The sequence below is a fragment of the Numenius arquata genome, chromosome 12 (genome assembly GCF_964106895.1).
Source record: "Numenius arquata chromosome 12, bNumArq3.hap1.1, whole genome shotgun sequence".
Lineage (NCBI taxonomy): Eukaryota > Metazoa > Chordata > Aves > Charadriiformes > Scolopacidae > Numenius > Numenius arquata.
In genome coordinates, this window is record NC_133587.1 from 10,501,528 (window position 1) to 10,528,344 (window position 26,817).

Here is a 26,817-nt window from a genome sequence, read left to right on the forward strand (position 1 = left end):
ATGGCGGCGGTGGGGGCGCTGGTGAAGAAGGTGTGGAGCGTCCGGCGGTTCGTGGTGCTGCTGTGCGCCCCGCTGGCGCTGGTGCCCGTGCTGCTCAGCCTGCCCCCCAAGGTACCCGGGGGCGGGGGGGACACGGAGCGGTGGCGTGGGATGGAGACCACCGGCCGTGGAGCACGGACAGGCCACCAGCTGCGGCTGCCACCCAGGGTTGCAGACTGGGGACACTCGCTGCGGGGCACGGAGTAGGGGACAGCGAGTGGGGTGCACTGACCAGGGATGCGGATGTGGGGGGCTGCAACCAAGGACACAGATGAGGGGGCACCAAGCAGGACACACCGACTGCAGGGCACACCAAGTGGGGCCAGGGACCAGGAGCACAAACTGGGGACACTGACTCAGGGCATGGACCAAGGGAATGGATCAGTGTTACGGGGTGGGTCCATGAACTGTGGGGCACAGCCCTGGGGACACGGAACAGGGACATCGCCTTGGTGCTCTGTCTCACCTTGCTGCTCCCCTCATGCCCCAGCCCCAGCAGTATCTGGCCCTCCTGAGGGTCACCCTGCTACCTGCCAGGGTTCCCCCATGGAGGGAGGGGACCACTGAAGCCTTCAGTCTGCCACAGCTCCTCACCTTCTGCAGCCACCTTAGAGTTCCAACGGAGGGGACATCCTGAGGTGATCTTAACTTTAAGGGGGAAGAAGGGGTAGATAGTGTGGACTGTATTTATGTTGCTCATATAGACATGGGGGGGTGTAAGGAACCTATGGTTCAGAATCGGCTTGAACTAAGTAGCACTAACTAGTGATTCTTGCTGATGCCTACCTGCCTTATTGTAGTTTTTATTGGTAGTGCTCCAAGGGGAAGCTGGGGAAACTGAGGCAAAGCAGGTCTGCAGCCAGCATCACCCAGTAAGGTGTTTGTAGAGCTGGGGTGGAAGGCGAGTGGCCGGGGCTCTGAGGCTGCCTGGCGTTGCTGTCCCATCCCTTTGCTATGGGAATTGCAGCAGGTAGCGCTGTGTGCAGGGAGAGAGGGATGCCGTGGGGCTGGAGGTGGCCATGCAGCAGGGTTCCTGCTGCAGGGCTGGGAAATGCAGGGGAGCCGTGAGTGCCACCAGCACCGCTGTGGGCGACTCTCAGGGGGAACCTTTGGTGCTGTATCCGAAAAGGCGTTGTGAGCGAGACATTAGTGATGTCCTGTAGACGGGGAATAAACTGGTCCCCTGGTAAGGTTTGGGCTTTGGCATGTGTGTTAGGCTGTATGTTAAGCAATTTGTGGCAAAACTTTGGAGGCTGGAGGATTTCTGCAGGTGTCCCATGGATGCAGCTCTCATGCACCAGGAGGTCCAAGCCTTGGATGGAAGTCCATGGGGCAGTGAAGTAACTGGGAAGTTTTGTGCCATTAATTTCAGTATGGGCAGGATTTCACTCTTACATTCTGACTCAGATCCATTTGAGAATGACTTTCTTTACATCAGAAAATAAGAGATGTTCAGTACTTAGTGATTACAGAATGATTCAGATGCTGTAAGGACACGAAGGTGGCATTTACTCCTGCCTCTATAGTGCTTGTCAGGTGAGACCTTTACATTCAAGATAGCAAAATAAATCTCGCAATTAAAGTAATAGACCATTGCTTTATTTAATGACACCATATGTTAAAAGAGAAAATTCTTTGGATTTCATTTCCCTTTTTTTATTATTTTGCATTATTGCATGAGTTCTTGATAGGAATACGGTAAATGTCTGCCTCAAGAGCAGAAAGCATGTTGCACAAGAGGTACTTAGTTCCTTTGCAGACTCATAAATTGATAATTATATTTGTACATTCATTTACAATAGCTGAACAAGTGACTTCAATTATATTTAATAGTATCTTGTTTGACTTCAGCATGTGTAAAATTGTGAGATATGGTTAGAGGGTGAGGAGACGCACTGCACACTCAGCGCAAGCTTGTGCCTGAACTGTGCTGTGGTTAATTGTGAGAATAAATCACAGATTAACCTGGCACTGTGCTGCAGGAAAGCCTTCGATCCGGATGCTCTGTGTGCTGGTAGAAGTTTATAGTGTTACACAGGCTGTGTAAAGATTTGGGTGTTCAGGAAAGGGATTTCTCCAGGTGGCCAGAAGAAAATAAAGTCTCTGCTGGTGTCATGCTGCTGTTCACACCCGCTCCACTCTTACAGTGTGCGGGTAGCATGCTCCTGGGTACAACCCACGGAGGACCTCATGCACAGTCCGGTCTGATCAACACCGTTTTATTAAAGAAAAACTGGTGATGGGAGAGTGGAAGTGTTTGCAGTTGAGGGGGTGAGGAGCAGGGGTCAGTTGTGGGTGGGGAAGGAGAGGCCCTGGCAGAGCTGACTGGCCTGTAACGATCAGTTCTTCATTTTCCATGGGCGTTAAATGCATTGCAGTTGGTAGCAGTGAGACTGGCCGGTACCTGCTCTGGTCGCTGCCAAAACTCCGATGCTCCTGGGGCTGTTAACCAGTACAATTTTCCAAGCAAGCCCGACTGCAGCTTCACCAGGTTCTCCCCAGTTTGGCATAAGGGTGAGCCTGTAGCTGTGATCTACTGTAGGAAATCGTATCCATTCATGTTCAGGGGTCAGTGGTTCATCTACAGTTTCAACACAAGATTGTCTCTCAGTTGTTCAGCAAGAAAGGAAACTTGCTGTTGCATCAACAGGGGATTAAGTTCTGACGTCTGGAGCTTGCTTGGACTGCCCTCCGCAGCCCAAGCCACAGGGGGCTGCTGGAGGGGAAGGGAACGGGTTACGCTTTTAACCATGGTGTAAAAGCACCAAGGGGGGGAACAGGCGAGGGCTCAGCAGGTGGGGGATCTGGTGGTGGTGGAGTTTGGGAGGTATCCTGGCGCCTGATGGAAATTGTGTGCCCTTAGCTGCACTGCTCGGGTCAGATGGTTTCTCCTAACGTGGTGCTCAAGTCCAGCCTTACAGTCTCCTGGGCAGCCAGGTCGCAAGAGCTGCTGCAGGTGTTCAGCAAGCTCCATCTCAGAAGGAATTCAACTGACTGGGCTGCTGCTGGTGTTACTGGGAGGCTGTCCCAGGCAGGGCACCCATGGAAATCAGCCTGGGGCAGGAGAAGCTCCTGGTGTGGTGTAGTCATTGTAGCATCTTCATGCTACTAAGTATGTGCACATCTGGGGCATGGGAGAGTTGGATGGGCTGGAGAGCCCCATGTCCCTGCTGGGATGGTTGGTTTTCTGCCTCCCAGGGTGTTAAAGAAACTGGGAAGAGATGAGAAGTAATGAGGCTCAGCCCTTGCTAGTCTCAAGATGAGGTTTACCTTGTGAGAAGATGTCTTAGAGGAACTTCTGCCCTGGGGATGTTAAAATCTGTTCCCGCATCATGTCACCATCTAGCTTCTCCCCTCATGCAATGCTCAGCAATTTTCTTGTCCCAAGGGACTAAAGCCATAAAAAGCCACCTGAGCTTTGGCTTCACAGGCAGTGTTTCACTGGGATCTGGAGACCAAGAAATCATGACCTAAAGTTGATATATCAGAGAACCACAAATAGGATGTGACTTCTTGGATTAGTGTGTACTTCTGAGTGACATCCTGTGGTCTGGGTGAAGTGGATTTTTCCAGTGAAACCTGTACCTGGGTGACATCTTCTTGGAGATGAAATCCTTTGAGAAAAATCATCCGTCAAGTCTGGCCTTGCTTGTTGCTGCTGAACTCAGCATCCATACCGGCAAGCTGCTGTTAAAGTTCTCATCGGCTGTCACCCTGCAGTGGTTGTTCTCCAGATCTTTATGTGAGTCCCTTCACAGAAGGACAGTGTCAGGGCTGATGTGATTCTGATATTACATTGATAGCTCTTGTTTTCACTTGATGCCCTCTGTAGTTAGCAGTCGTGGAGAGGGAGGCTTGCATAGGTGGTTTTGTCTGAAATCTCCTTTCCCTTAAATGGAAAAATGAAATTTCTTTGTTGTGCGTGGGTTTGCTGAGGACTCAGGGTGTGCTCCCCAAACTGGGGCTGGAGCAGTGACTCGTGTCCATCACATAAAACAGGAGAAGGAGATGTTCTGTGTGGAGCCACTCCCCAGGAACCAGTTCTCTGTGCAAGGGTCTCTGTCACCTCTTTCTGTGGTTGCTGCTGAAATAGCTGAATATTTGTCCCGTCAGTGGAAGTGCCTGCGACCCCCCTGCTCAGAGGGCTGTGAATGATTGCAAGGAGCTCGGGCAGGGCAGGAGGGGCTGGAGGAACTGTTCTGCTGGAAAGGGCATGGGGGGCACTTTTAATGAGCTGTGCAAAGAGCTTGTTCCAACAGCTTCTAATGAACTCAATGTCTACAGCCTCTTGGCTTGGTAACAGCTGAGGCAGCCAAATCTGCTAAAAGGAGCTCTGAGCAGGCAAATAGGGCCCCATGCCTTCAGAAAACAGACTTGACTTCCTCAGTGGCCATAGAGCAATTTAAAATTAACTTGGATGTAATGAGTCCTCCTGATTAGAACAAGGAGACTTTAAGAACTTCCAGAAGAAAAATGACACTGCTTGTGCTCGAAAGCAAAGAACACGAACGGTCTCCAAATGAAGGCTTTGTGGGGAAAGGGGGCCAGTGGGGTGGTGGGCTGGCAGCGGGGTGTCCTGGGAGCTGGATCCTGGGCTGGAGAGCTTCGCAGGAGCATGGGCAGGCAAGGAGGTGGCAGCCAGGAGAGCAGCCTGGTAGGTGAAATAAGTGATTGTAGCCCGAGTATACATTTCATGCATGGAGTCCATCTCTGCTATGTACGTGCTTGGTGATTTAGGCCAATTTCATAAAAGTGGAAACAATGGTCAGTTGAAAGAGATAAGAGGAAGAACTTCAATGGGGAAAAAACAGTGATAACTGGAAGTTGGGTGACTACATTTTACCACGTGCGCTCTGAGCTTCAGTCAGGGGAGAGGGGAGGCCTGGCGGAGAGCAAGCTGGCACAGAGAGGAAGTGACAGCAGCAATACTTAGAGGAAAAGGGAAGTTAACAAGAGTTAATATTCATTGGAAGCAAAGAACCACAGAAAACACAAGAAGAGATGTGAAAGAATTGAGGAAGAAATCCGTGGGCAGGGTGTTGAGGGTGGTGAGTGGTGTTTTGAGTGTGTGGCACAAAAGGAATCTGACTCATGGTATTCTCCTGCCAGATGGGCAATGGAGGAAAAGCTGTATTCAGTGAAGCATTTTTTGTTCTGTACTCAGGAAAGTGCTCGTATTACAGTCCCATATTGTAAGAAGTTGTCCGATAATTAAATATTTTTATTATGACAGTAGCTAAAAGGAATTAATATACTTGCATCCAGCACCGGCTACTTTAAAATCTATAAGTTTAGGCAACTTCCATACAAGAATTTTGTAAGAGCTGCCTGAGGAGTTTTGTGAACCAGTAAAGCAGGTGCCTTTCTACAAGCCCCAGGGTAGATGGAGATCACTGGCACTGCTGGCCACAGGTCAGGCTGAACTGGAGTTCCTTTTGGGAAGCAGATTCCAAAAAAGGGCTTTGAGATGGCAATATGTAATTAGTTGAACATGGCTACCAGACCGGATACCCAGAGCCAAGAGGGTTAATGTGATATTTGTGTGTATCGACATGTGACAGTTGAGGAAGAGCAGTGAGGATCTACCAGGCCGCTCTTTGCTGAGCTTGTGGCTTTCACCAGAACACCCTTTCGGTCTGGCTTCCACAGCTCAGAAATGGCTTTGACAAATTGGAGACACCTCAGGATGGGTAAAGGACTGGAAAACAGGCCACATGATGAAAGGCTGTGGGAGCTCAACCTGTTTCTTTCAAAGAATGTAAAGGCAAGGAGTAACTTGATTGCTCCCTTGAAGGCACATCCATCACAAGCAGAGTTTGGGTAAGCGTCACCTAGGCTGAAGCATAAGGGAGGAGCATATGAGAAGATGCAGAGAGTTGAAGCTGGAAGATTCAGATTATCACAATTAAATGTTAATAGTGAGGTTAATTAACCATAGGAATGGCTTATGAAACTTGTGGTGGGTTCACCATCACTGAAAATGTTTATATTTTTTCTAATCAAATGTGTATCTTTCTTAAAAAAAAAACCCGAACCCGGATGCTGAAATGGAGATTCGAAAGGGGAGCCCTGTTATCCTCACACAGGGTGTCAAGTCATCACACTGTGTTGTTTAAGCTTTGCAGTCCGTGAATGTTTGAAGATGTAGGATCTACTGCTGCCTCCAAGAGAAGTCGTGAGCCTCAGACCTCTGAGCCAGGCAAGATTTTCTCCAAGAGGCCCATTTCATTTTTGTCAGTAGTTTACTATGTGATCTTGGTCAATTTGCCCACTTTCTCTGAGATTCAGCTGTCCCATTTCCAAAACAGAGAAAATTAGAAATTCTGTTTTCCCGCCAACTACAAAATACTTCAAGAAGTTTAAAGTATTTAATAAGCCTTATGTCTTTTTAGCATAGCTCCAGAGCAAAATATCTTCCCAGCAGCTCTTCCAGCTTGTGCCCTTGTGTTACTGGCCCCTTTCTAGCCACTCTGCAAATACCCAGTGGGAGCAAAACAACTCTGCTGGCAGGAAGGCTGGTAAACAGGGCTTGGTTTATGTCCAGATTACATCATGTTTGCAGGAGCTGGGTTGGTAGAAATCAGATTCACATATCCATTGTGCTGGCGAGCGGGAGGTGAGAGCGAGGTGGCCAATAGAGCAGTCACAGCTGCAATGTGAGAGCAGTTCTCCAACGAGATGCTAAAAGCCACTGGTACTTTTTTGTACTGAGTAGTTTTGAGTATTGCAGATAGGATGTTCCTTTGTGATGGTAGTAAGATAAAAGGGCTTGGAAAGCACCAGTTCCAGCCAAAATGTCTCTTGGTATTGGGATCAAGGTCCTTGAAGAGCCTGGTGACTCCTTTGCCTGGTCACAGAGTGGAGGGGTGATGGAGAAAGCCAGTGTGGGGGTAGTGAGACAGTGATGATCGTGTAACATGCAAAGGTTGATGGAGAGAAACCAAAGCTTGGCAGTGCCTTTGGGCAGGGCGTCTTCGAGTGCTGGGTCTGTCTGGCAGGGAGGCTGTGGGCACTGGGCAGGGGGTCCAGGGCTGCCCAGGAGCTATCTGGGGCTGGTGGAGAACAAGGTCCAGCTGAAGCTTCTGATGTCCCCTTTCAGGGTGGTGGTGGGGACTGGTGGCACGTGGATGCCCGTTCCTTGGTGCTACGCCTGGGCGCACCGGTTCACCTTATCTGATCCACACTCCCTGCCAGCACCTCCTTTCCCTGGGACACCTCATCTGCCCTTCCAGGACACCTCCTGTTCCTTCCAGCTCTCCTGCCCACAGGAGACTACCTCGTGGCTTGGCTTCCTCTGCTGTAGCTCAGCAGGTCCCCCAGTGTGGAAAATCCCCGGTGCTTTCAGTGCAGCAAAGGCAGGATCTGTGTCTGGAGGGGCAGAGGTCGTTCCCAAGGCTCTTGAGCAACAGGAAGGAGAGCTGCTGTAGTCCAGGGCACTTACCTGGAAATCATTAAATGGTTATAGAATTAACCCAATCACAAGACCCATTTTAAAGTTCGTATGTGCTACCATTCTCCCCCCTGAACTTTGATAGACTTATCTTGAAAAAAATGAAAACCAAGCCGCAGGGAGGTGAGGGGAGTAAAAGGAGCCTGACAGTGACACAGCAGAGGGATTGAAGGATAAAGATCATGTCGGGGTGATGGTGCTGCACACGATGGTGGATGCAGCCCAGACTGTCCCTGGGCAGCCATGGCCATCTCCCTAAATGACCATTCTTCTGACATTTGTTAGCATTTATTGTTTGCATACTAATTAACATTTGCAAGATATCTTGAAACCAAAACCCTTTCAATTTTATATATTTGGTTCAATTTTATTAGTAGTTTTATTTTTTTTTTATTCTGGAGAGTACTTGCTCCAAATCTGAGTTATTCTGAAGTGGTCTTGTTCCTTTTTTGTTCAATGTTGGTATTTTTTAAGTGAAAAACTTGTTTAATATAGGTGCAATTTCACTGATTTATTATTTTTTTTTTTTTAATTTGTCCTCTTTTGGGGTAGAATAAAATGGGCAAACAATACAACATCTTTCTTTTTCAAGTGGTTTGCTGTTGATCCATATAGGTTTCAAAATTTGAGAAAAACCCTCTGTGTAGCAGTTCTTTCTGCCCTGTTTTGGTTTTACCCCTTGGCTTTTGAGTTTGCAATGAATGTTAGTTATTACATTCATGCTGTGTTTCATTGTAATGTTTTCCAGAACATTTTTCGTACACCAGAGAATAAATATCCCTTACTTATAATTAGTTTTCTAAATTGTATTTCATCTATTTCATCAAGTCAATTAAAGCGCTCACTGATACACTCTTATATCAAGGCGTTGTTAAATATTTTCAGTTGCTCTACTACTGTAAGAGGCAAAGTGTCTTTATTTTGAAGTTGACTTCGGTGCAACTTTCCTTGCAGAAAACTGAAGAATATTTTGCCAGTGGGAGAAAAAAATTATGTATATGGCCTTTAGAGATCAATTGGAAAGGGCTTAATGAGAACAAAGCTATTTCTTTGGTTTATAAGAAGAACTAGAGTGAAGAGAAAATATCGGCTGCCATGGGAATGAAATCACTAATCTAGTGTGCAGACATTTTAAAACATGATTCTTTATTTTTGCAAAATTTAGCACTGCCGGGTTTTCTGCTCTGGTCCTGCTGGTTTGGAGGAAGTGAAGCCATGGGGAGCTCATGGGAACTGCCAGGTGCCAGGGCTGAGCCCTGGGAATGTAAAGGGTTTACTTCACAGTATGTCACTTTACTGGGATCTAAAATTAGGACTGCAAATGATCTTTAAATCCAGATCTTGGGAACTTTACATGAAGTATTGGCTCCGCTGAAACTAATGTATTAAAAAAAAAAATCCAAGCAAATTACTCTCAGTTCTGTGATATTCACGTTTCCATGTGCACTGAAACACTGGAGCTTTACTAGCAGAGCTGCTTGTGAAATGCAAAGCCTGAGTGCTAAAAGCAAATCAGAAATTCTGTCATTCTTGGCACTTTTCAAACACTCACTACAGATGTCTTGAACAATAAATCTGTATTGGTTTCAGTTCACTCAACTTCATGCATGCAGTGGGGTGTCAGGGTAGATTCTGCTCTTCGGCTTTCTCAGTAACCGTGTTTATTTTTTATCCTCAGTTTGTGGGGGTGGTACTGGGCTGGTGTCTGCTCTAGGGGTCTGGGGACGACCACATTCAGCTGAGGCCTGAAGTGAATTGTTTGCAGGTGGCCGGGCAAGTTGTGTCTTCACTGTACCTTTACAGCTGCCTCACTGCGTGCTCCAGCGCTGCAGCTGAGACTGTGTTATCCCCAAAATGCAGCTCCACGCAGGTCCCAGCCCACGATGTTCCCGACCCAGCCGCGCCAGGGAGCAGAACCGTCATCTCCTTCACGAAAGCCCCAGCAAGCCCAGCCCTGAGTGCTGGGGAGGAAGGTCCAGGCGCAGGGACAGAGGTGCCTTTGAGTAACAATTCAACCTGTCCAACAAGCTGGAAAAGTGGTAAAATAAATAGCTCTGTGGCTTCCAAATGACTCTCGGCTGTTATTTATAGCACTGTGGGCACTCTGCCCCGCGGTTGCTGACAATATCCCTGTTCAGCTGTGCTGGGCTCCCCCTGCACCCCCCCGGGGTCTCCCCTCCTGGGCTTGGAGTGGTTCTCCTGATGTTATTTCGGCCGTGGCTGTCGTGACAAATGGCTTTGGTCTAGTTTGTGCCTCCTGGGCGGATGAATGAATTCATGGTGCAGGGGCACTGGGTTTCTGCCAGCCTTGGCCCAGGCTGGAGCGATGCTGGGCATGGGCGAGCTCCCTGCCCTCAGGAAGCAATGTGACACCAGGGCGCTTGATTTAGTGGTTTCCGTAGGGACTGGGATGGGTTGCTGTCAAATGGTTTCTCACAGATCTCTTGGGAGACTCTGATCCAAGAAAAGAAACCTTTCTGTGTGCCTCCAATTGCAAGTGTAGGGACTCGGTACATCCACCTCAAAGCTGTTTTTCCATAGACATGCAAAACGTGGTCTGTGGAAGTGGGAGAAGAAGCACAAACATGTGAAGTGTAGCAGGGTCAGATATTGGGACATCTAAGGATGTTACCATCACTTGATCTACCAGCAGTGCCTGCTGGGCACCCCAATTCAACGTGGATGGGCAGCTCCTGCTCTCCAGAGCTTCCTTGGCTGATGCCCCAGTGTGCTGCCATCCTGCAACACGTAGGAAGGTCAAGCAATTGAGGAGGATTTGGGTTTTCCTGAGGTTTCAGAGGATTAGTGTAAATCCTGAATGCAATATAGAGGGGAAGATGTTGCCTTTGATGGAATTGATTTGGGAGAAATACTGTATCCCTCAAGAAGTAGCTGATGCGATTTGCTTGTCTAAGTGTCTCCAAGTGAAAAGATGTCTCTGTAATGCCATGTGTCTTACTTTTCCTCTCTCCTCCTTTTGCAGGAAGGAAGATGTCTCTATGTGATCCTGCTCATGGCCCTGTATTGGTGCACGGAGGCTCTGCCCTTGGCCGTGACCGCTCTGCTGCCCATCGTCCTCTTTCCCTTCTTAGGGATCCTCCCATCTAACAAAGTTTGCCCGCAGTATTTTTTAGACACCAATTTTCTCTTCCTCAGTGGTTTAATCATGGCCTCGGCCATTGAGGAGTGGAATTTACACCGCAGGATTGCGCTCCGGGTGCTCATGTTGGTGGGAGTCCAGCCAGCCAGGTGACTATGGGAGCAGGGGGATCTCCATGGGGCATGTGAGCCGCAGGTGCTCGGGAAGTGGCTCTGCTGTGGTGGGCCGTGATGCAAGTGTCTCCCATGCCAGGGAGCTGCCCACATCCCCTTTTCTCCAGCTTATTGAGTTTATTCAGCTGTTTGCCATAGCTCAGAGGCCAGTGGAGCATGAGAAGAATCGTTTGGTTCAGCCCCATAATTGTGCTCCATCCAATTACAGGATAGTCACAGAAGTCCTTTTTGCTATTAGTTTCATTATCCCTGCACGTGAGCTTTTCTTCCTATAGCTGTAATAGATCAGAGAACTTGCCAAACTGAAGAAACTCAGCTTTTCCTTTTTTCTCTCTTCCAGACTAATTTTAGGGATGATGTTGACAACGTCTTTCCTGTCCATGTGGTTAAGTAATACTGCCTCCACTGCTATGATGCTTCCAATTGCAAATGCAATTTTAAAAAGCCTCTTTGGGGAGAAAGACACATCTAAGGATATGAACAGGGATAATGAAGAAAACCAAGGTAATTAAGACAGGGCAGTGGTATAAGCCAGCTGAGGTCTGCCCATCTGCCATCAAATACCCCCATTTTATTGACTTCACTGGCACAAGTACCAGGTTTCTTAGCTGCAGCTTGATCTCAGTGCTGGTCCCATTTTAATACACTCTTTATGATCTCAATGGAAGAGTATTGGCGTAAAACTCCCGTTTATCCTGCCCCTTCCTCATGTCATGCAGGAGTCAATGCTTATGAGTTGTCTGGAAAAACCAAGAAGTGATGACGCCCAGCAAACCTGCTCCACAAAACTGCTTCTGGCACAAGTTGCAGTCCAGCTCTGTGGGCTTGGTGGTGATGAGATTTGTTAGGGGTGCCTTGCTGTGGGGGCAGCCAGAGCCAGGGAGGGCTGGGGATAGTAACATCTGGGCAGATGAGTGCCACTTAATGGTGTGTTGCCGCAGGGACAGGCAGGGGACTGTCCAGCCAACGAGAGCAGCGCAAGGGTGGGGACAGTGGCCCCTCCATGCCACCACACAGGGCTGCCCTGGGCTCATGGAGAGGTGAGTTCTCCTCTCATTTTCATATTTGTTCCCCCATGAAACTGGAGCCTGAGCTGGAGGAGAAAGGGAGGATGGAAGGGAAGGCTGGTGGGTTAAATATCTATTTATGAAGTGCTTGGTGATTTCCCAGCTTGATGCTACTGCTTGGTGTTGCTCCTGAGCAGGTCATGGACAGGCTGAGTCAGGGGTGTGTGGTCAGACAAGGTCTTCCTCCAGCTCCCTCTTCACAAGTCATTTACCAGGAGTTTGGGCTTCTGGCAGACAGTGATGAGAAGCAGCAAAACAGAAGCAAAGTCATGAAGTCCCCTTTGCAGCTATTACTGATAGTTGGAGCAGTCGTCACAGCTTCTCTTTCTTGCACTAATTAGTAATTCTTCTTCTGTGATTTAAAAGCAATGGCTTTTTGGTTCCCACCGAGTCCTAAGGCAGAAAAAATGAGTCCCCAGAAGAAGACTCAAACATGTGCATATTCTAATAAAGTTATAATTAATCATTCATCATTTATGTCTAGCAAACATGAGATACTTGCACTCTTGGTTGCTTTATCACAGTTGCTTTATGAATTTTTGACCATTCACATCTATTAAAATCAATCCCACTGACCTTCTTGCTATAATTTCTTATTCTGTAGAAGCATCGTGTTTTGTCAGTCTGCTTTTAACTTACTTGACCCCATCCTCTGAAATGATTTGACTGTGTAGTTGTGACTGTAAGTACAGTATAGTTTGGGAATACATAAAATCAAGACCCCCATTGTCCTAGACATTGGCAAGCACTAAATTAACGTCCTTGGCTCACAACGCTTACAGTGGTGAGAGAAGCCAGAAAAGGCAAAGGGAGAGGCATGCAAATAGAAGAATGAATAAAGTGATGCTTTGCAAATATCATGTGATGGCGTGATGATGCATTTTTCTTTTGAGGTAGAAACTTATAAAAGTAATAAATACAAGTGAAGGAGGAGTCATCTGTAAAATGTTCAACATCAAAATGCAGGTTTTCTTGTAGACTTCTTATTTGAACTTAGTTTCCCAAGGTGGACTCATGCTTTTCTGTAATCTCTCTGAATGGATGAGAAAAGCTGAGTTCCTTGAAGGAAGCCCTAAAACTGAAGTCAGTCAAAAGCGATGAATCCGATGTTACACCTAGGAGCGGAGAGGTGAAGGTGAGCTTTCTGCAGGGGCTTCCTGGCTGTCGGGTGTAATCTGCCATCAGGGCTGGTTGCACGTCTCCAGTGGGGCTGTTGCAGTTAGTTTTTTCATAGGCCTGATGAAACCTGACTGAGCGTTAGGAACGTGCATTCGAGAAAAAGGAATACTTATTTCATAGTTTACTTCATTTTTATAATCTAACTGAATTGTAATCTGTGTTCCAAAAAAGACAGGCAGATTTAATGGTGAAGGGAACTGTATGTGGAAGCAAATTTTTACAATGGCATATGATAGTTTGCAAATCCGTTTGGATATTTTTTAGTAATACTGTAGTGGTGTCCAGGAGGCTAAAAAATACTTGGGTGACTAAAACAAAAATTAAAAATAGATTAGAGAATATGTAGCATGTAAAAGCATTTGATTTTCTGAAGAAATCTCAACAATTGTATGAAACCAGCTTTGTGAAGGGCTTTGCTTACACACACGGTGCCAGAATTAAAGTGGTGTCTCTGATCAGTCGGTCACACTTTTTTGCTGATGAGAGAACCTCAAGTGGTTGCAATCACTTATGTCCACACTCAACCACGTGGGCAGCATGTTATAGATCAGTAAGTATTTGCATGCTTATGCCATCGATAGCTAAAATTTGTTGTAGCTTTTTGTTCATTTTGGTGCTATTGGCTGCTGGTGGAAGAATGGGTTAGATGAGCCTTGGTGGCTGGAGTTCCAGCTGGTTCTGGTTGATCCAAGCAGGGTTATAAACTGAACATCAACAGTCTTTTTTCAACTTCCAGAACTTTCCTTCTGGAGGTGGGTTATACAATTCTGTTTGACAGAATTGCCTACAATTCTGTTTGACATTTCCATCCCTAAACCCAAACCGTGTGATAGATGTGTGACAAACTAGAAACCGCTGTGCTAGTGAGCCTGACCATCTCTCCTGCTCTCTGCCCACTAACCCATCATTGGCAATATCTCATTTCTCTGAGCAGCTTAAATATCTCCAGGTAAAAATTGCAAGAAACTATTTCCATCCTTTTTTTTTCTTGCATAGAGAATATCTTCTGCAAATTTGAGATAAAGTATAGTCAGTGCTTGAGGTGTTTTGTTGGGTTGCAGACCTGGAAATGAGATCTCTAAAGAGGCAGGTGGGAAATATGCATTTTTGGACACAGCTGCCTGCTTTGGCTGCCAAACCCCAGCCTGTGCTGGCACGGTACAGCCCCAGTCCTGCTGCCTGCACCCGTCGGTGGGTAGAAATATTCCTTCTCAGGCCTTTTCAACTTTTTAGAAGAAATAAAAATGTCACTAAAGCCAAATTTATCTAGGACAAGTCATTCTGCCTCTAAGGGATACGAGGTATTTGGGTGAAATGGCCACTGAATCTTTCTCATACAGCTCCATGAGAGGTGTGTACAGCGAGGTCCTACCTCAGTGGTCTTTGGCCTCTTCTGACTTATGGACCTGTAACAATTTCCGACTCCTTTTTACAAGTTCCATAGGAAAAGTTTGTTCTGCAGCAACTCTGGATTTCCTTTGCATGGTTGCCTTTTGCAAACCTTCCTTGAGAGGTAATTCACAGCTGGTCCTGGCAAGATGGGATGGGAGTTTGGGCTCAGGAGGGGGAAAAAAAGAAAAATGTTAAGAGGTAGAATGAAATACGTGTCTTTGCAAAGCCAGCACTAGGCTTGAGTGGGATGGCCTTGGGCTAAGTGTGTTGGGGGATCAACAGTCAACCATGGGTTAATGTTTGTCCTTCTGATTACATCCCTCCATCATGGCATCTTTGGGATGAAAGCTCAGCATGTGTGCGTCCAAGCCAATTAACTCCAATTCAGTAAATTAGCGATGTGTAAAACATGACATTGCAAAAATCCTTGGTTCACTGCGCTGGAATGAGCTCAGTGCCTTCGGCGCACACATGAATGAGTCCAGAGACTTTGACCACTGGCTACTGTCCATGCGCTGCTTTTGGTTGCTGGTGCATACACGGGTGGAAGAGGATGGTGTTTTGGCCTGAGGAGGAGTGCAGGGAAATCTGGGGACTGCTGGGGTGGCGGTACCAGGAGTTGGGCTCTGCAGGCAGTGGTCTGCAGTGTCTGGGGAGGTGCAGGGACACAGGCCTCTGGACACAAAAACATGCAAAGAACCAAGAAAAGGCAGCAGAGCCAGCGGTGACAGGGAAGGGCCACCTGGGCTGAAGGTGGATAAAACTCACAAGTGCTCCAGTCCTGAGGAGGAATATGGAAAACAGGGTTTAATAGCACACCTCTATTCCCAACCTCAGGAGGTCAAGCCATGAGCCAGGACTGCAAATGTTACAAGCCTTAGTATGAGATCTGGTAAAAAAGAGTGTTGTATTGCATTTCTGCCTTTTGATTTCTGAATGTCCCATATGTATATGCGTGGAGAGTGATGTGCACCTCCCAGTTTACTGCCAAAGAGAATATTGGTCAAAATATACCCTTTCCTCAAGTGCTTCTGAGCCCTGCTTGTGTTCCCTGTGGTTGGTGATAAGCACAGTGGAGTAGAGCCCGTGTGAAATATGCAGGAGGGTCCCTGGGAACTGGATGTGCAATAGAGTCCTCCCGGGGTGCCCTAAACTTCTGTCGGGGACTGGTCACTCAGTCTACAGGGGCTGTCATTTATGGAGGGGGTGATGGGCTTGGGAATGGTCCTTGCGGTCAGAGTGGATTTCAGAGGACGAAGCCTAATCCCCAAATGTGTCTCACTCTTGTCTTTAAAGAGGGAATTACAGGTTTATGGTGACTTTGCATTAACTGCCTGCAGGGGGTAAAATTCGCATCCCTTGGGAATGGAACTCCACAGCAGGGAGTGATCCTGCTGCACCCTGGGGAACGTGCCTTACAGATACATCAGGCCCAACAGTGTTTCTTCCTATGAATGAGCTATGGCTACCCAAAAAACCCACCCCAACCCCATGATATGCTAAGGGACACCCTGGAACTCCTGGTTGTGTTAGAAGATCCCAGACCCTGACCAGTAGCAGAAGTAGTAAAAGGACTGAGCACCTCTGGGTGTTGGAGGAGAAGCTGGATGCTGCAGTGGGACCAGAGTGGTGGCAGGAGGAGACAGGCTCGTTCATCCCCACAGAGTGCTCCTGACCCTGTCCCCTTTGTTTGCACAGCCCCTTCTCTGTAAATAGCAGTTGTTCCTTCTGTTCCTCTGTTTGGTTCAAGGAGAATTTTCTAGATGCTTTGAACTGTTTTAAAGTCCTCATCTTTCTTTTTCAGCATCTTTACAGCAGAATAAACTTTACACTGTACCAACTGAGATGCAGTTTCTGGCAAGTACTGAGGAGTAAGTTAACTATAAAGTTTGTATTAGAGAGTTGAAAGAGAGAATTATCCCCCAAGCTAGACCAAGTTTTAGGAATTTGAAATTCAATCATTGAAATGTTTTGATTATACCAAACATCCCAATCACTAGTAGCCCTCCTCTGTGTGCCCAGCATCCCTCTGCATGTCCAAATCATTGCAGAGATTTTCCGGCCACTCTGAAATGGTAGCCAGAGGTGTCTTCTGCTGGGGAATTGTTGGGACTTGGTTTTCAAAGGAACATCAAATGTTTGAAGCCGGTGATGTAAAACCCAGCAGGATTTACACACTGCTGATGGTCCTGCTTTGATAGCAACAATGGAAAGGAAGCATCTTTTCAGGAACAGATGTTTCTTTCTTCTTGGTGCTATCAATTTTTATTTTTTTCTTTTAGCAGTCCTGTGGACTTTATGCTAAGTGTTACAAGGTGCTGAGGGGCTGGGCAAGGCATGTGCACCCTCAGCTCCTACGGATGGGTGCTGAGGGTGCTGTGCCCTCTGCAAGGCTGCCAGTCCCGAGTGGCAGCTCACCGAGCAGACCCCTCTGCTGCACTGACCTGCCTAGGTGTCCTTGAGGACAATGTTAGCTTGGATTTCTAAAAACTGGGAATTTTCCTTCTGTCAAGGCTCTGAAGTGGTTGCGCTGTATTTAAACCAGGGCTTTCACCGGATTCTCTTTTGGACTATTTTAAAGCAAAGATCTGACAGAGGAGAAGGAGGTTACCAGCGATGCTGTCTCAGACTTAAAGAAGGAGGAGGAATACAAAACGAATATATGGAAAGGTTTCCTCATCTCAATCCCATATGCAGCCAGCATTGGAGGTACAGCAACGCTGACAGGAACTGCACCAAATCTCATCCTTCTGGGACAGCTGAAGAGGTATGGGAGGCCACCCTGGAGAGCCCTGTAAATCCTGGAAAACAGACACGTGTTCTCCATCCCTGTAGGAAATTCTTTTATGGGCCGAGAACTAGTTTAGAAAATTTATGTCCTTCCAGAACATTTAGAGAAACTTTGTGAGGAGATGAAAGCAGAGAGTGGTTGCGTCAGCCTTAGCTGTAATAAGCAGGTTTCCACTGTACCCAGCCAGGCTGTCAGCCAAACTGGTACATATGTGCTTCACCTTACTGATGCTCTTAATCCCTTTGAATTTAATGGTACTTGACTACATTCTTACAATTAATCTGGTAACTGTTTTGAAGAAACAGGCCGTGTAGTGTTTTGTGAGCAATTATATCTACTGCTGCACGGTAGAAAGAAAAATAAGGAACCCACTACTTCTTGCCTGTTTTCTTAGTCATAAAAGATGCCTCCTGTTTACATAGGAACAGAGATTTGTGCCATCCTAAGCACCTACAGGTATTTCTTAACTTTACTGGCCTCTACAAGTAGTTTGTTCAGGCTCTCCTAGGCATGGGCAGCATCCTTATGAGGGTCATGTTCAGGCTCCCCCGTAGCTATTGCAGCAGGGTTTAATCCTGGGTGTTCAGGAATATCACTGTATGAAAGCATCAGCCATCTGGAGAGTGATCTGTCGGATCTTCCCCTGGAGACTTGCAGAGTTGGGCTGGGTGAGCTGTGGGTGGCAGGGTGGACTGGGGGGATTTGTCCCAACACAATGCTCCCCAGATCTCCTAGAGTCCAGCTAGCTGCTGATGCTCACAGAGGAATAGTTCTTGGATGCACACTGGCAAGTTTGTGGGCTATTTTGCTACTGATTTCAGATGTCTGTTTACCCTTAAATTGAAGGGTTGTTTTCCCTTCTTGCATTAACTTGATTTTTCCCGTTTGCTTAGTTATTTTCCAGAATGTGATGTGGTGAACTTTGGTTCTTGGTTTATGTTTGCATTTCCTTTAATGCTGATTTTTCTTCTCCTGGGATGGCTATGGATCTCCATCCTGTATGGAGGAATTAACCTGAGGTATGTGTATATTCACTGGACATATACATTGCCTGGTTATACCAGCATTGTGAAATACACGTTCATCATGATTCTCATACTAAATCTACTGATATTGCCCAGGATCATCTCCTGGATGGTGGGGAGTTTCATAAGTAACTTCAGGACGCTGACACTATTCAAGTTATCTATTTTTAAGAAGCTGATATGCAACAGAAAGGTTTTAAAGCTATCTCACAGTTACATGTACTTTATCTAACTTAAATACATACATATACAGAGTATGTATTATATATTCATTCAGTTAAACATACAATTTTTAAAGGTTGTTTTACTGCCTGCCCTGGGCCTGTGGAGGTCGGTGGCAGATTTTCATTGACGGAAGGGAAAGCAGGATCAAACTTTGAGGACCAGCATAAAATCTTGGTTCCCTTGGAATTAGTAGCAAAAATCTCATAGAACATACAAAACCCCAGGATTTGTTCTTGGGGCAGAAACTTGGGTTTGGAACAGATTACTTCACAACAGGGCTTAATTTTACAACAACGTGTTAATCTGTAACTGAGAATAACATGTTTTTCCGGTAAATCTTTGATGGATACATGCAACCCCTAGTGTACACTACTTAAAATGGTTGCAGTATTGCCATGCTCGCTCATTTGGAGCCCTTGTTCCCCCTGCAAACTCTCGTATGTGATAGTAACAAACTCACAGTCCTGCTTCCTCCGGGGACCATACAGAATTTCTAGTATTTAGAAAAGTCTTTAATTGTTATTTTGAGTTAAAAATGCAAATAGAAGAGGGAAAAAAAAAAAAAAGAACAGGTGTCCAAATATTTACATTGTCTCAGAGGCAGGAAAAAAATCAATGGGAAAGTTTCAATCCAGAAAATGCCGAATGCTGGTCCTTAAGTTGCTCATGGGGCTTCATGGGAGGCTTTGTGTGCTGCTGTGGGATGCTCTGCCAGCTCACAGCTGCTCTGCATCATGTGCCCAGGGCTTGTACGATGCAGAGCCTGAATTTCCGTGTCCTATGGTGAGGGTTGGGGCATGGCCCTGCCATCCTGCTGGCATGGCCTGGGATGGTCAGGTGAGGGAAGAGGTAGCTATGTTGGCCAAAGCTGCTGACAAAATGCAAAATTGCTCTTGTTCTCAGAGAACGTGATCCTTTTTGTTTTGTTTGGCTCATCTCTGTGAGCACAAAGCCTGGCTTTATTGGGATAGCTGGTCCAGCACAGATACCAGTATTCCCCAGTGGCGAGGTGTCTCGGAAGAGACATTGCAAAGCTGCAGCTGAGTGTCTGCAGGAGCTTGTGTGGCTGCTTTGACTGTAACGACTCGGGGACAGCGGCTGGACTTTCTATGGGGACAAGTCCTTGGTGTCTGCAGCACAGTACAGGCAGATGGACATCGCTGCAACGGCAGGTCAGCTTTGCTTCGATCCAAAAGACATTAAAAGGCTTAAGTATGGGCTGGCTGACCTGAGATTAAGCTGTTGTTAATAACACCCCCCCCAAAAAAAATAAGAAATTGAAGGGGCAGGTAGATCTGTTTGAGGTTCAGGAACTCCTGAATAATCAACCATTCATCCACATAGAAGATCCAGTCGTGATATCCCTTTGAAACAGTGGTTGGGTGAAGGAAACACAGGCGCTGCAGGGCCAGACGGATGCATCTGATGCAGAAAGTTGGGGTTTGCAGGTTTAATCAAGGTCACAGTCAGGGTTAGAACCCAGGTTCAGCGGCATGGGATATGATGGGAGATGAAGTGTGAGATATCAATATATCATTTGTATGCACAAACTAGAAAGGATCAAACAGTGTGTGCAGTCAGCCTGGCTGGGCTAAGAGGCTTAGCCAGGAGCACATTAACATTCCCGGCCAGTTAGAAATTCCTCACATTTTTGTTGATCCTCAGTGGCACCCAGGAAATTGCAAGTGACTTGAGAAGTGAAGGGACAGATTAATTTTCTGTGTCACCCTCTTCCTAGTTATTCTGCCCAAGTAGGTATCTGCTAGAGATGAGGAAATCCTGGAATGTTGGGTCTTTCTTTTGGCAATCACAGCCCATGCCGGAGGAAACAGTTCAGAATATAAATGAGAGGAAACTTCCTAACCTCTGCAGGATTTCCTTTTATGAATGCAGAGAGAAAGGATATATAAAATAGGGCCTTATTGCCTGTGTCTGCACCAGAGACCTTCATCATCAGTCTTCATGATCTGAAGATAATGCAAGTGGAGCCACCAGAGATGTGCAGCTCTTTGAAACTTGCAGAGCAGGCACTGCAGGAGTGCATGGTGTGTGCATGTGCTGCAGTAGGAAATGCATTTGCTACGTGTCAGGTATGTTAGAGGCACTTAAAGATATAACTGTGTTTCTTGGCAGGGGCTGGAGAACAAAAAAGTCAAATATAAGAGTGGATGCAGAAGCCCGAGCCAGAGAAGTGATAAAGGAGGACTATCAGAAACTGGGTCCAACAAAGTGAGTCATCAAGTCGGGACTGGAATGAAAAAGAAATCAAGTGGGTTGGAAATGTCCTGTCTTAACGGTGGAGAACTGGGGGAAATGGAGTTTTTTTAGAAGAAAATGAAAAAGACGTTTCCACTCAGAGTGTTTGTAACCTGCTCAAGTTTGCTTTTTTGCACACTCCAGCCTCTCCACCTTCACTAACAGGAATAATTGCAAATAGCAGCTTGTACTTAAATCTTCTCAAGAACAAAGTTCTTATTATAGAGTGAATTCATGCTGGGTTGTTTAATTACTGTTTGTAATTTTTCTACTCCGGGGACAAAACCAATCCTGTGTGCATTATGTACTAACCAACACAGGCTGAGTTTTGAAGGTTTGTACATACCTCTTGGGTGAAGCAGGAAGCATTTGCTGAGAAGGCTGATGGATCATATGATAGATATGAATCATATGGATTGTGGATACACTTTAAGAAAGCTTAATAGCTGCTCAAAGAAAGTACATGGAAAGAAGTCAGATCCGTGTCATGCAAAATATTATTTTTATTGAATAACTCAACTGTATTAGGTGAAGAAAGAACAGGACTCTTAGCTTCTTATTGTAGTTTCTCAAAGGTAGTGTCTTCTGGAAAAAACTGGGTGCACATTTCAATGATGGGGATCATATTTTGGAGAAAGGGACCAGCAGAAAGAAACATGAGTTTTAGACTTATGAGAAATGCCAGAAAAGGGGGAAGCAGGAAAATGTGAGTGTCTCCAAGAATCAAACCTTAGGTATGTCCAACCAGCAACTGATATTCTGAGCAGCCAGGGCTAGTGAAGATTTTTGAAACTGTGGGTCTTAACCTTAAATGGTCTGTGTTTCTCTATCTGTAAAATAATATTTTCATACTCACGGCGATGCTGTGAAGATTCAGCGATGTTTGTGTCATGCTATCGACATTGTAATTATTGCTGTTGTGGAAAGTGGAGTGGTTCTTCAAAGACAATTGTCTGTGCCTGTGCTGTAAATGAAAGAAATTGGTTTATTTGTTCCATTCAGTACATTATCGAGCAGCCTGCAAAATGTCTCTGAAAGAATCAAAGTCCCACTTTGAGGTCTAGAAGTGAGAAAGTCCATTAAGCTGTGCTCTACCAATTTGATTAGCAACGCCATAACTTAAAATTAATGCAAGTGGCCTCTTCCCAAGGGTTTAAATGCTCTTCCTTGTGCTTGGAGAGATTTTAAACAGTGTTTTGAGGCATTGTCTTGGTTAAATCTTGTCTCCACTAGAGTCAAGCCTGATACTTAGCGAATGGTATTGCCATTTACCCTGCTGTTTGTCATGTATCCAAGGGATACTGTTTAGGTGTTGACCTTGAAGTTTGTTCTTGCTGTCTCACATATGATCTGAATCTCAGCCATCTGTTTACATTGCTTGAACTGGAGTGAAACCATCCTTGACTGACCGTGCCTTGGGGACATCCCAGAGCGCAGCGGTGAGAGGAGTGACCGTGAGAAGCTGCTTGGTCCTTCCTCTCTGCCACAGCCAGAGGGTCAACCTTGCGAACGCCTGTTGTGACATCTGGGCATTCCTGATGCCCATCTTGTCTCTCCTTAATGTCCTCCAATAAGAGATAATGGCTGGCAAATATCAATATAGGCAAATAGATTTACAATCTACTGCAGTGTTTCACTGTAGTTATTTTTAGAAAAACGGCCTAACCTCTCACCCAAGCTGCTGCAGCCTGAGCTCAATACTTGTCCTAGCTTGGATCCACCTCTTCAGCACATCAGCATTTTAACTGCATTTCTTTTTATTTTAGGTTTGCGGAACAGGCAATTTTCTTCTTCTTCTGCATGTTTGCGATCATGCTTTTCTCCAGGGATCCCAAATTCATTCCAGGTTGGGCAAGCTTGTTTGCACCGGGGTAAGATTTTATTTTCATTCCTCTGTCACATTTTTCAAAAGCATTTCCAAGTCATTGAGATTCCTGAGTTTCTGATTGCATTGCCTAAATATTACTCAGATTTTCTGGAATAAATTAAACTGAGCTTCAAGTAGCAGACGCAGCTTTATTCTTTCTGTCTCCCGAAGCAGGTACATAAAGCCTGCTGGGAAGCTGGCATGTCTATCTGAAGCCATCCCTAGGGTGTTAGTGTTGGGAATGCTGCTTATAGGTAGATTTACAGTGAAATACTGAATTCTTTATGCAATCCAGTGATTTCGCTGGAGGTCTGGAGACTGAGGAGAGATGGCAGGAGCTGACCCCGAGTGCTATCCTGTCTGTTTGGCAAGTTTGTCTCCCCTGTGACATCCATACCTTGGGAAGCTGAATGGATATATCAGTTGGGGAATGCTAAAGCTCAGAGAGGGTGTTGTTATTTCTTCACATAGGAGACCTTCATACCTATTTTAAAATAAGGCCCTAGCTTAGTAAATGATTCCTTAATACAACAAAGTAGTTATGGTCTTTTTCCTCATCAGTTAATAGCTCCTTACAATGCTTAAGCTCTTTACTGGAGGGAGCCTGCCTTTCATCTCAGAGTCTGAGCATTTTGCAAAGAGCTCATATAAATAAGACAGTTTGGGGTCTGCCTCTCTTCCTCTCTGCAATGAGCTGAGGAGACTTGTCCTCACAACCCCCCAGGGACTGACCGCGACTACGCAATCAGAGCAGCCAGAGCATCAGTGTGGTGGGGATTAGATCTTGGTTTTTACATTTGTAGGGCAGCTTTTCCAGGGGGTTCACGGCCCATCGTAGCTCAACCGGGAATTAAAACAAAAAAAGCTGTAAACAATGAGCGTTGTTCAAACCTCATGGAAACTTGTAATCTTCTTTGGTTAAAACCCTGTTCTCATAAACTTTGTAATTCTACAAGCTTGTGCTTCTTACAAGTGTTTCTGCTGCTTTTGGACAGGTTTATCTCGGATGCGGTTACGGGAATCACCATTGTGATTATACTGTTCTTCTTTCCTTCACAAAAACCTTCCTTCAGGTGGTGGTTTGACATGAAAGGTGAGTAGGAGACCCCTCCAGGCAGGGACTCTGCCCTTGCCTGTGCTCTGGCAGGGCAGGCAGGGAGCAGGAGCCAAGACTATCTCCCCTTGGACCTGCCTCAGCCCACAGCAGCTGTGCTGGCCATCTGGAGCAGCGTGGTTTGAAGGTGCAATTTGATCATACAGAGGCTTTTTTTTCTGAAGTGCCAGAAGAGGTTTAGCCGTCACTGCCCTGCTGCCAATTACAGGAATGACTCAGTTGCTCATGTAGCTGTCAGAGATGATGCCGTGGTGGGTTGAAGCGAACTGAAATTGGTGTTGATTTACCGTAGCAGACCTGATTGTGAAACAGAGGTTTGGTTGCTGACTCCCAAACAGCTCCCATCCCTCAGCTGGGAGCATGAACCTCTGAGAGGGCAGAGCTGGAAGAGTTGTCTGTACTCAAAACTAGGAGCCCTTTCTCAGTTCCCAGAATGATTTAGAATTTAAAGTCCTAAAGCCCAAAATCTCCAGCAGGTTTTGGTACCAGGAGTCTTTTGAGACCTTGGGTCTGTCCTCTTGAGTAGCAATGAGATGCAAATTTTAATTCATAAGCCACTTGGAATAAGAGATGGTCTTAATGTGGAGACGCAGATGATGAATGCCCTTCACGGATAGTGCAGCACTGCTTGGGGTCTATGGGAACAAAATACCAGCTGCTCTGAGTCATGCACTTTTGTTGTGCTGTCCATATGCAGGAAGATACTTAATCAGGCCTCCTCTGGATAAAATATGCGTGCCCTTGTTCAACAGAAAATTACGGTTCCATTAGTGCATCCTTCCATATGACAGAGCTCACTTCATCATGTATTAAGAGATGGCCTTTAGGGGAGATGAGCTCTTTGCTATAAAACTTGCTGGCTGTTGAACGGCAAGTGGAAAATTAATAACATCTTCATAATTCAAATGATAGAAAATTTCCTTCTTCCACGGACTCCTCTCTGTTGAAGACAATGTTTATGTCTGTTGCAGAGAGAAAATTAACCTGATATTAAATGTTCCCTCGAGAAAGTCTCAAAGAAAACTTTAAGTGCTAGAATTTCTTTTATTTTCCCTTTTTTTAAGATCTGTTATTAAGTTAAATGATCTTTTGATTATCTAGCTTAAGAGATTCCATACATATATTTTGTCAGCAACTCATGGTTAGTGAGTTTCAGCACTGATGTCAGGCTCATGATATCATTCTGTCAGATGATGACTGACGTGCTCCTCTTTGGGTGGGTGTTTGACATGGGAGTTTTGTCTTCATCTAGCACCAAACATTGAGACGCAGCCCTTGCTGACTTGGAGGAAGGCCCAAGAGACAGTGCCCTGGAACATCATCTTGCTGCTTGGAGGAGGGTTTGCCATGGCAAAGGGCTGTGAGGTGAGGCCAGCTGCAGATGCCCCGTTGCAGTCATCCTGCCTGACAGAGTTGTATTTTATCAGGGTGTCACTAGGGGTTCTTATTTGGCTCTGGGAAATTTACGTCTGTGGGGTCACAACACTTGAAGGACATGTTTTTCAACTCCATGTGACAAAAATGTGCAGCAGATAACTAAGGAGGTTAAGAGACCTTGCAGCTCCCTTCAAACTGCTTGCTGTTAAGTGCCCTGAGGACACTGCATATAGGTTCTTGTGTGGGTTGGTGAAGATCATATGTAATTTGCAGTTCTAGGAGAAGATCAGTTCATCTGCAGGGTCACAGGAGCTCCGCTCTCCAGCTTGTTTGCTCTTCCCTTCTGTAGGAGTCTGGTCTGTCTGTCTGGATAGGAGGTCGTCTGCACCCCTTGGAGGGTGTACCACCGCCTGTGGCTGTCATCCTCATCACGATTGTCATCGCCTTATTCACTGAGTTTGCCAGCAACACAGCCACTATTATCATCTTTCTGCCTGTCTTGGCAGAGCTGGTAAGGTAGTCCCATGGCAGCTTCTCTGCTCTCCTCTTTGCTCTGTCCCTTGGACGGGCAGGTTTGTGTTGTGTCTGTGCTGGGACAGGCACCGTATGGATCTCTTGCTCCTGGGCTTCAGGCACTTTGAAATCCTTGGGAGCAACAAAGCAAGTGTCTGTAGTGTAATGTGGACACAGAAGGATAATAATCCTTCAGATGTTGTTGGCGAGATATGTGATTGTTTATCATGGAGTGTAGGATACAGCTCTCCATGGTGCACTGGCTATTTGCATTCTTTGATATATCTGCCTATGCCTCCGAATCCCCAAGGTACAATTACTGTTCCTTTCTGTTTTTCAAGGCCATTCGTCTGAAAGTAAATCCCCTCTATTTAATGATACCAGGAACTATAGGATGCTCCTATGCATTCATGCTGCCAGTCTCAACACCTCCTAACTCAATTGCATTTTCTTCTGGACACTTGATGGTCAAGGATATGGTAAGTTCTTTTAGATATTGCTGAAAACAATCAGTCTGAGTGGGGTGTTTAAAAAAAGAGTTTTCAGGAGTGTTGCCAGTTCAACATGTACTAAAGTGAAAAGACAGAAATCTAATACTGTTCTCAGCAGTGTTTGAAGGAACAGGTATACGGAAAGAGGCTTGCGAAATTTGGAGCTGCTGTGGCTCCAAATGGTGACAAAGTTGATCTTGAATGTGCTCAGCATTTCCCAGACCCTGATCCAGTTCCTGCCAGTGTCAGCAGCTCAACTTCCATAAGTTTCTGGGTGCAGGAAAAGTTCCCGAGCACAAAGAAATAAAGTTTATGAGTAAAATTAGGCTCAATCACAATTCCTGCTCACATTCCTGAGGCTAAACAGATGTTCATGTTTTTGATGGATCAAAGCTTGGTAAGCATCTGCAGAATGGCCTTTGTGGCTTAAGAAAGCCCGCTTAAGATGTTGCTAATATTAACGGCAATTAAGCCTTCCATTTTTATAATGTTTATATTCAAATAGCTTCATGCTTCACATGCTGTAGTTGTCCAGTCTAAACTCAACAGTTGTCTTTGTATTTCTTTTGTAGGCAAGAACTGGGTTGCTCATGAATCTTATGGGAGTTCTGCTTCTTAGCTTGGCAATGAACACATGGGCCAAGAGCATCTTCCAGCTGGGGACCTTCCCTGCATGGGCCAACATCCATGCAGAAAATGCCACCTCACTCTTGACAACTGTAGAAAATGTCACTTTAAGTGCACTAAATAAAATATGA

At 45.9% G+C, this 26,817-nt stretch overlaps 1 protein-coding gene across 1 annotated transcript; it reads left to right on the plus strand.

Annotated features, from left to right (window-relative positions):
* Positions 1-26,817, plus strand: SLC13A3 (solute carrier family 13 member 3). Its single transcript, XM_074156985.1, has 13 exons — positions 1-111; positions 10,473-10,738; positions 11,103-11,266; positions 16,205-16,271; positions 16,982-17,167; positions 18,085-18,210; positions 20,575-20,670; positions 22,464-22,568; positions 23,560-23,657; positions 24,931-25,043; positions 25,405-25,566; positions 25,910-26,047; positions 26,632-26,817. Exons 1-13 carry the CDS (start codon positions 1-3, stop codon positions 26,815-26,817), a joined length of 1,818 nt encoding a protein of 605 aa, XP_074013086.1.